Consider the following 10,316-nt stretch of genomic DNA (forward strand, 5'->3'; position numbering starts at 1 on the left):
GGGAAGTTATTATTATAATGAATTCTTATAATAAAAAACTGCTTTTGTGCCCACGGAGGGCGACTGTTGTCAGGAGCCTCGTTTTAAAGGAGTTAGAACGAAGAAATCAAAGAGGTGAGAGGAGGTTGGGGGGGTCATGAAGAGCTGGACGAGGAACCAGCCTTCTCCCGGGGTGGGGTGTTCGCCAGCGGCCGCAGGCCCAGCGGCGCCGGGGCGCGCGAGCGGAGCGGCCGGGCCGGGCCTCGCGGGGAGCAAAGTGGCCGCGACGGGCTGGAGCCCCGCGGGCCGCCGTCGGGGCGGGGGCCGGGGCGGGTGGCGCGGGGGCGGGGGCGGCTGCCCGTGAGGTCCCGGCCGCGGCCCTTTCCCTGGCGCCTTCCCCGGCCCACCCCTCGCTCACCTGCCGCCCCCGGCCCACCTGGGCCGGGCCCCGCCTCCTCGGCCTCCGGGCGCCGCCCCGCGGCTCCCGCGCACCCCGCGCGCCCGGCCCCCGCCCCGGCCGTCCCGCCCCTTCCTCGTTCCTCTGGCTCCACCGGAGAGTCGAGTTTTGAACTTTTGAACCCACCAATGGGCGCCGCGCTCCGCCCCGTCGGCGGCCGGGCGAGGCGGCGCGGCGGGCGGGGCGGGGGCCGGGGCCGGGCCGGGCGGGGTGGTGGGGGGGCCGCCCCCAGACACGTGGCCGGGGCCGGGTATATAAGGCCCCTCGGGGCGGCCCGCGGCCTCGCTGCTTCTCCCCCGGACTCCTTGGCAGTCTGTCAGCGGGAGCTCCTCGCCGCCCCCTCGCCTCTCTCAGCCCCCCTCGACACTACACGTCCCAGCCATGGTGAGTGGGGGGCCCCGCGGCGGGAGGGGCGGGCGCCCGGCTGCACGTGGGGCGGCCCCGGACGCCGCCGCGCGAACTGGCCCCGAGGGGCCGGGCCTGGAAGCCCGAGCTCCCGAGCGGGCCGTCCTCGGGGCGCGCCCCCTCGGGGGACGTGGAAAGGCCTCCTTGACCCCAGGGAGGGGGCACCCCCAGGCCCCTCTGCCGCTCCGGGGAGGCCAGTGAACCGTCCCGTGGGCCCCAAGGACCGATGGGCCCCGGCCCCTCCTTTTACCCACGGCGCCGTCACCCTCCCGGGGCGCTCCCTGGGGACCCCCGGGCACCTCGTGCGCCTCGGCACCCGCGGTGCGCGCGCGTCCTGGCACCCCCTGCGCCCGGGGCGCGCCGCTGAGTCACCTGTGGCCGCGCTCCAGGGCCTGCGCCGGCCGCCCGGAGCCCGGAGGCGCCCCCTCCTCTGAAGGGACCGTCGGACGCCTCGCCGGGCTTTGCTGGTGTGGATTTAGGGAAGTGTCTGCAGCTGACGCTTCCAGCCTGGCAGGTTTTCAATCGGCAAGTCCGTAAACAGATGTTTTCCTCCCCAACCAGAGTACACTAGTGCCGGCAATGTGCTCCTCGTTTTATTCTATTTAATTTTTTTTTTATTCTTTGTGTTAGAGAGACGTGAAATTACACACAACTTGAGTATTTTCTCTGTAGTTTCCAAAGGGATTGGAAACAATTCGGGGGAAGCAACCCTCTTAGAGAAAGATCCACTTAAAACCATGTTTAAAATACTGTGTCAAATGTTACCAATAGTATCTTTAAAAGAAAGAATACAGTAAACAACTAACTAGTTGCCCTCTCTTTGGAGACCGCCACAGTAGTCAAAAGTATGTCCAATTGTAATAATTTACCCGTGTTTCTCACCAAGCAAGACCAAGATCTGATAAAAGTGTCTAAAAGTCACTGTCTAAAGGTCGGGGCAGCAATGCAAGCAGATCTACCTCGGCGAAAGGGTTAAATGTGTTTTGTTTTTTTTTTTTTACAAGCAACAGTGAATGCTGATTCCGTGAAGCTGGACAAGTGATTGCAACTGTGTCACTTCGTTTTTTTTTTTTTTTTTTATTCTTTGTGTTAGAGAGACGTGGAATTACACACAACTGGAGTATTTTCTCTGTAGTTTCCAGAGGGATTGGAAACAATTCTGCAGTAGTCTAAACTGCTTGTTTTAGACTCTGGCTACAGCTCACTACTCACTGCCCCCCAGGGCAGTTTAGCCAGAGTCTAAAACAAGCAGCTTAGACTAATGCAGAACGAGGGAAAGTGACGTAAATACAAGTCCTCAGTTAACACTGAAAACATCTTGTCATCTCCTTGGGCTCGGAAGTTGTCAAGGAGCACCTCTGTGGTCCTCTCCAGCTTTTGGGGGCTGTGAAATTTCCAAAGTCCAGCCAAAGGCAAAAGTGATGCAATGGTGAATAGTCATGGGTTCCTGGAAACAAACAACTCTGTGTTCTCTCACGGCCTGAAACCTGAGCAAGCAGACACAGGTGATGCAGAGTTTGCTGATGTGGTCAAAGGACGATGATTGTTTTATGGGGAGTGTAGGTGGGAAGGAGGGGATCATAAGTCAAAGGTTGTGAATTAATGGGTGTTTCTCTTCTCGGGTTATGGAGCCTAGGCCTTTTGAGATCTTAAGCTGGTATTGAATTATCTTTAACTAGTTTTCTATTAACAGCTTCTAAAAACCTGAAACCTCTTATTAGGGGGGAGATGTAATGGGAAATTTTTGTTATTGGCATTTTGAAAGTCTGCCAGTCTCTGCAGGGGCTGATCTGACTGATGATGGCCCCTGCCTTATTTTACTAAGCAGGAACGAATTTGGTAACTTATAAATGACCTTGTTTTATAAATGAAGGGGAAAAATTACCTAGTGTCATTAAACTCTTGGTGCCAGATAATGTACATTTCACTAGGAAATGATTAGTAACGTCTTGGTGACACTTTTAAACACGTGTCTCCTCCCTCCCCAGGATAATGTTGATAGTGAAGGACAATGTTCTTCCTTCAAGATTAAATTGTTCCACAGTCAAAAGGCTGCCCCTTACCGGAGTTTTGAAAAGACAACTGCTTTTCTTGCACTTTCTCCATGAGTCACGTGGCATGCTGGTTTAAGCTGGTTTAAAGGGGAAGAGGGTGAGGCTGTCAACCGGATTAACCAGGGACCAGATGATGTCAACTGTTGTACCAATCAGGGAATGAATCAGCTGGAAGGGGGAATTTCACATGCATTTAAGGACTCCCCAAGGAGATTTTCCAGGAACTGAGGGAAATGTAGGGAGTGTAGCTTGTGTCTTCTGAAATGGTGGCCTAGTGAATACCTACTGTGGCAACAAAGCAAGAGTCTGGTCTCTGGTCCTGCCTAGTAGTTCATTAACATAGCTTTGGTTTTTCAAAGCACTTTTTCAGACTAAGACTTCAACAAAGACTATTGCTTATGAAATAGTCTTTGCACAGGAGTGGCGCCTCCAGAAAGGTGAAGGTTGGTCAATTAGGTCTGAATCATTCGTACGTGTTCCATCTGAGATGTCATAGTCTGACATTTTCTCTTTCTCCTCCCACAGCGTGAGTGCATCTCCATCCATGTTGGCCAGGCTGGTGTCCAGATCGGCAATGCCTGCTGGGAGCTCTACTGCCTGGAGCATGGCATCCAGCCCGATGGCCAGATGCCCAGTGACAAGACCATTGGAGGAGGAGATGACTCCTTCAACACCTTCTTTAGCGAGACCGGCGCTGGCAAACATGTGCCCAGGGCAGTGTTTGTAGACCTGGAGCCCACAGTCATTGGTGAGTTGACCTTAGTAACCCAAGCAGGATGAGAACCAAGTGAGTGGGATCGGCGGTGTGTCCTAGGGGATCCCCTGATAGCCTGGGTGCAGGTTGTTAGTGATGGGGGTCGCTTGTTTCCTTTCCCAGATGAAATTCGCACTGGCACATACCGCCAGCTCTTCCACCCCGAGCAGCTCATCACAGGCAAGGAAGATGCTGCCAATAACTATGCCCGAGGGCACTACACCATTGGCAAGGAGATCATTGACCTGGTCTTGGACCGAATCCGCAAGCTGGTAAGTAAACAACGTGCTTAAAGTGAGGTGAGAGTTCTCACAATTTTGAGAGACCAAACTACATCAGTAGAGTTAATAAATGTTCTGATTGGATCATTTTAATTAAGAGCCTGGCAATCAGATAACTCTTTGCACATTAGGCACTTACATGTGGGCAGCTTGTAAGTAATTAACCAAAAATCAAGAAGGAAGGCCTGGGTAGGGTAACTTGTCAGGGAAATCTCATTAATACGAAACCCAGCCACAACAGGTCTAGTCTAAAAAGAATGATCTTGGCATCATTTGTGGTTTCAGACTTTTCCAGATTTTCTTCAGTCTTCCCAGCAAAACTGAGTTAGTTTCCTGTGTTTGCAAATCAAGCTTCAGCTGCACGCACAGAGTTGGAAATCAGCACCTAGCTTTAGGGACAAATGAAGCTTGTAAAAGCCATGGAGGGTTCTAGAGTGAAGTTCACTAACTGCCAAAACAATTGCATTTGTCCTTGTGGCCACACGAAGCTGCATGGATGTGATCAGTAGGCTAGGGACTACCAGCTGATCACATTCATTATGTGGACCCACAAGAGAAGTGAATTGAGGGGTAGGTAGAACATGTCCACAGATCCGAGCACCTTTGGGAAGTGAGGGTTGTCTGCCCAATGCTGCTTGAAAGGGGAAGATTGTCCTTTTATGGAGTAGTAATTTGCTAGCTGGAGTAGCCCCGTTAAGTGGTGGGAAGTCCCAATGGCACAAGGTCTTTTCTCATTTAATAAATGAGAACTGAGATTGAGAAATGAATTTGGTCAAAATTGCACAGCAAGGAACTGGTTGAGCCAGGTCCAGACCCAGCCTGCTCCCAGCATATTTGTCCAGGGTATTGGCTATTCTTTTATATTCCAGCTCAAAAAGCAGCTGCCAAATATTTAAGAAATCCATCATACAGGCTTGCTCTTGGTGGCTTTCCAGCTGATGAAAAGTTGCCCTTATTTCTGATGTCACAGCAAGGGCACCGGATGTTGCCCTCCCAGACCCAAAACCTGGACCCTGTATCCACTCCAGACCTCATGATTCCTCTACCTCCCCATTACCCCCAATAGCTGATTATGAAAGTTTCTCTGAATCACTTAGCACTTGAAAGCTCCTTAGGACTGCTTTCTTAGCAAATAATATTCAGAAGACATTTTAAATCTTGATCAATGTAATTATGGATTCAAAGAAGTTATTGCAGCTTCCACCAAGGTTAAAATTCAACTTCTCTTTTGCAGGCTGACCAGTGCACAGGTCTACAGGGCTTCTTGGTTTTCCACAGCTTCGGTGGGGGCACTGGTTCTGGGTTCACCTCCCTGCTGATGGAACGTCTCTCTGTCGATTATGGCAAGAAGTCCAAGCTGGAGTTCTCCATTTACCCAGCCCCCCAGGTTTCCACGGCTGTAGTTGAGCCCTACAACTCCATCCTCACCACCCACACCACCCTGGAGCACTCTGATTGTGCCTTCATGGTCGACAACGAGGCCATCTATGACATCTGTTGTAGAAACCTCGATATTGAGCGCCCAACCTATACTAACCTTAACCGCCTTATTAGCCAGATTGTGTCCTCCATCACGGCTTCCCTCAGATTTGATGGAGCCCTGAATGTTGATCTGACAGAATTCCAGACCAACCTGGTGCCCTACCCCCGCATCCACTTCCCTCTGGCCACATATGCCCCTGTCATCTCTGCTGAGAAAGCCTACCACGAACAGCTTTCTGTGGCAGAGATCACCAATGCATGCTTTGAGCCAGCCAACCAGATGGTGAAATGTGACCCTCGCCATGGTAAATACATGGCTTGCTGCCTGTTGTACCGTGGCGATGTGGTTCCCAAAGACGTCAATGCTGCCATTGCCACCATCAAGACCAAGCGCAGCATCCAGTTTGTGGACTGGTGCCCTACTGGTTTCAAGGTTGGCATCAATTACCAGCCTCCCACTGTGGTCCCTGGCGGAGACCTGGCCAAAGTGCAGCGGGCTGTATGCATGCTCAGCAACACCACAGCCATTGCCGAGGCCTGGGCCCGCCTGGATCACAAGTTTGACCTGATGTATGCCAAGCGTGCCTTTGTTCACTGGTACGTGGGTGAGGGCATGGAGGAAGGAGAGTTTTCTGAGGCCCGTGAGGACATGGCTGCCCTTGAGAAGGATTATGAGGAGGTTGGAGCGGATAGTGCTGATGGAGAGGATGAGGGTGAAGAGTATTAACCTGTCTGCTACAACTTTACACTCCATTGTCTGGTGTTGTTTCTCTGTTCTGTGCATGTGTCCATTGTGGCCCTCACTGCGCAATAAAAGTGATGTTTTTATTTTGAACCTCAGGCTGGATTCTCTTTTTTTTTAACATTTATTTATGCAAACAAGAACTGGGGTATAGGCGAGAGGTGCAGGAGGGTGAGAGGATTCACCAGAGACAGTGGGGAGCAGAACAGGCGGATCTACTGAAATACACTGCTGAGGACAGCAGCAGGCGAGACAGGAGAAGTCTGCTGCACCATGTAGGTAGCTCCCTGGCCGGGGATTGAACTTGTACTGCGGTGGTTGGCGATAGCTTGATAGTGCTGTCTTTAACCCTGTGCCACCAGGGAGGCCCCTGGATTCTTTCATATTGCAATAAGTACTTTCCCTACCTGAAGCCCAGTTGGAGATGGACAGGCTGGTAGGGATCACCTGATCATTCAACATTTCAAGTGACAGCTTGAACTGGGTACTAGTGCACAGTGGCTTGGCTTTTAATTAGACCTAACTTGACCAGTCAATCGTCCATGTGTGAGGTAGCACACCCAGATCCAGTGCTTCCCAAGCTTGCATGATGCTGATTAAAATATGGATGTGGGGCCTCCCCTGGTGGAGCAGGTCGTTGAGCGCAGTGCTGTGAAGCTGTCCGCAGCCTCTGCAGTGCCTGTTCGCTCCCCGCCGGCTAAAGAGGGTCCCACGTGGCGCAGCAGACCTCTCTCCTGTCTCGCCCGCTGCTCCCCTCAGCAGTGTATTTCATCTGCCTGTTCTGTTCCCCGCTCTGTCTCTGGTGAATCCTCTCACCCTCCCACCTGGTTCTTGTATAAATAAATAAATCTTTAAAAAATAAAAATAAAATAAAATATGGATGTGAATCAACTGTAGATAATAAGATGCAGATTGGAGTCTCCAGGTGGGGGCGTCAGTTACTGCCATTTTGAACAAGTTCCCTTGGTCTTCTGGGGGTTAGGTGACGTAGCTGGTTACCTGGAGCTGAAGTCCCGAGTCAACCCCCAACTGCCAACTGTTGCTGTTGGTATTTAATAAAAAATTAGTCACATGGGAATGGCTTGGAGTTGTGCTGATTTTTTCCATACTTTCTAAAAACTATGGCAAATTGTACTTTAAGAAGTTATTGGAGGGGCATACCTAGTGCCTAGGGGTTAAGTCTCAGGGCTATCACTATACGGCCTAAGTTCGATCCCTGGCCAGGGAGTTAATCCACATGGAGCAGCAGACTTCTTCTGTCTCAGCCTGCTCCTTTCCTCAGCAGTGTATTTCAGTAGATTCGACTGTTTCTGCTCCCCACTCTGTCTTGGTGGATCCTTTCACCCCCTGCATCTCTGGCCTACACCTCAGTTCTATGCCAAAATAAAATATTTTTTTAAAAGTTATTGGAGAAAGTGAAACTAGCTGAGAATAGTTGCAAGTTATGGTAATGGCAATAATGTATGCTGTGGAAATAATTGAAATAGGGAATAAGGAAAAGAATGTATAGGAGGGCCTCCCTGGTGGCGCAGCATTTGAGCGCTGGGCTGCAAAGCTGCCCGCAGCCTCTGCAGCGCCGGTTTAATCCCCGGCCACTGGGTGAGGGTCCCACATGGCGCGCAGACCTCTCCTGCCGCCTGCTGCTCCCCTCCGCAGTGTATTTCGGTCCTTCTGCCTGCTCTGTTCCCCGCTCTGGCTCTGGTGAATCCTCTCACCCTCCCGTGCTTGTGATTATACCCAGTGCTTGTATAAATAAATAAAATAAATCTTTAAAAACAAATAAAAAGAATGTATAGGAAAATTGAGAGAGAATTCCCTAATCCTGGTCCCAGCACTTGTTGGCAGGGAAGAACTATGGACGATGAAGGCGGGGGAAGCATGGCATGAATGTGGGTGACTGGAGGTCTTGGTGACTGGTAGGCAGGTGACAGTTGTGCTCTCCACGGTTAAATGGAACAGTGAATAAAGAACGGCGACCAAAGGCCAGGCCTCATTCAGAAGGAAGGAAGCAATTTGGGTGCTCACCTGAGGGGGAATGCCAAGTTAGCAGCTGGACTGGGGGTGGGTACAGAGCCCCTGACTATTCTGATGGTGCTCAGTTGCCATCTTTCCCACTGCTGTTGCACCCCTGACCCATTGCTCCCTTCTGCTCCTTTACTTTCAGGGGACACCAGTTCTATCTGCAAGCACTGCTTCCACTCCGAGATGCTTGGGAAGGCCTCACAGCGTTCCTGGAGTGCAACTGCAACAGGGTGGTCCCCAGGAAAGGGGGAGGTTCCCTGCCCCACCCAAGGGAGGGTGGAGCTGAGCAGGAAGGGGAGAAGCTGAAGAAGAGACTAAGGAAGGAAGCAGGATGGAGCCAGGAGACCTGGAGGAGGCGCATGGAGCCTAGAGACACGTGAAGAAACTGCGCTTGTCTTTTGGTCGTGGACTGGGTGACACAGATGTGGGTGAGACCTGTGGGGAGGTGACAATGGCAGCTTTTATCTTGATGTTGATTTTGCTCTTTTCCTTCCGGGCTTGTCCGGTTGTTTGTGACCCTTTTCTGTGGGTCCCACTGGAAGATGCTTTAGACTTGTAGTGTTATAGGACAGGGAGAGGGGCAGTAGCAGGCTTTGGGGCTTGTTCTGGGCCGATCCCATATGGATGGACTTTTACCCACGAGGGGACGGGTAACTTTGGGTGCTTCATTTAGAAACTAGACTCTTTGCCTCACCTGTATTGTTTCCTAGTTTTATTAAAGATCCTTCCCATTAGTCTCATGTGTTTTGTGTTGATGCGGCGGATGGCAGAACCCATTTAGTATAGGCAGGTTTGCGGGGTTTGGGCTGCCCCTCTCCCTGTCCTATAACACAACCATGGTCTTGTGAAATTAATATGCAGAAACCCTATTTTAAGTGAGGTTCTGAGGCCAGAAGGGAGGCCCATGCATGTGCAATCAGCAAACTACAGGATCCAAAGTGTTTTATCTCTGGAAGCCGCATTAACTTCCTGCCCCAGTGGAAGGAGATGCCTTTTTCCCCCCCTAATAACGGCTTCTCCAGAGGCTATTGGGGAAGAGTTCTGGCTTTACCGCATGAGTGCCTTGTCAGAAGACTACACTTTTCATTTCTGAATAAACCCATTTTGTTGGTGAAATAACTGGTTGCTTTTTCTCTGAGGTCAACAGTCATGCCCTTCAGGGCAAGGCCCAGCCCTGCCCAGCCCTGTCCCTGAGTACAAGGCCTGCTATTGCCACTTATCAGATTGGTCAGATTCCTCCTACAAGCCTGAACTTGTGAGGCCTGGGGTGAAAATGAACCTTGAAGATGCTGATAACCCAGCGGCCAGAGGGGCACTTGGGGACCTACCCAACAAGGAGACCTGCTGGTTGCCATGTGTGAGCATTGAGAAAGAGGAATGGACACTCACACATGAGTGATGTGGGGTCGATAAGTCCTGTGTGGTGACACTCCCTGAGAGATCCATTCTCTGTGTCAGTATTTCCCAAGCAGAATGGCAAGAACGGGACCCCAGGGTTCCCAGGTATAATCCTCAGCCCTCAGTACAGCCCCGGGGGCCTAGAGAGCCTGCAGCCCCTGGATCAATCACTCCTGGCCAGGAGGTGGCCCCTCCAATGGCCTCACTAAGCCTTTCAGGTGAATTGTTTTCTCCGTGTGCCAATATGGAAAAGATTGGAAACCTTTAAACTACTGGCAATGTGTGGGGGGTGAAAGAAGGTGAGAAAAGAGTTTAGGTGAGAAAAAATATTCCAGTAGAACAGAGCCTGGGGAATTGGAAGAGCAAAGTGCCAGTGGCTGGGGAGAGATCTGTCCTTGTAATGATGATTTCTCCCCTCCAGGGCCGATGGGAGAGTGAATAGAAGGTAGCCTGCAGCAAGAACAAATACACCCCAAGGTCTAGGTCACCGCTTTGTGACTGGCAATCATCTGATCTGTCCTTGAGCACAAATGGAAAATCTGGACTCAGAAATGCAGCCATTGCTCTGAGCTTGATGGGGATAAATGGAGAAAGTCTGAGAGGGTTAGGGTTGGGAGACTGGCGGCGGCCCCAGATTCTGGCTGTGCAAAGGACTTAGGCTGCCCTCACCTGACCCGGCCAGGGGAACACTCTACTTCCACCACTCGGAGGCCAGCCGCCAGCCACTGAGAGGGCCCAGCAG

At 51.6% G+C, this 10,316-nt stretch overlaps 1 protein-coding gene across 1 annotated transcript; it reads left to right on the forward strand.

Moving 5' to 3' along the window:
* The first annotated feature begins 716 nt into the window (after positions 1–716).
* LOC119253939 (tubulin alpha-1C chain) lies at positions 717–6,254 on the forward strand. Its single transcript, XM_037521167.2, has 4 exons — positions 717–820; positions 3,421–3,643; positions 3,773–3,921; positions 5,165–6,254. Exons 1-4 carry the CDS (start codon positions 818–820, stop codon positions 6,137–6,139), a joined length of 1,350 nt encoding a protein of 449 aa, XP_037377064.1. The 5' UTR covers positions 717–817; the 3' UTR covers positions 6,140–6,254.
* The last annotated feature ends 4,062 nt before the right edge of the window (positions 6,255–10,316 follow it).

The sequence above is a fragment of the Talpa occidentalis genome, unplaced genomic scaffold (assembly GCF_014898055.3).
Source record: "Talpa occidentalis isolate TD23 unplaced genomic scaffold, MPIMG_talOcc4v2.1 talOcc4.2428, whole genome shotgun sequence".
Taxonomy (NCBI): domain Eukaryota; kingdom Metazoa; phylum Chordata; class Mammalia; order Eulipotyphla; family Talpidae; genus Talpa; species Talpa occidentalis.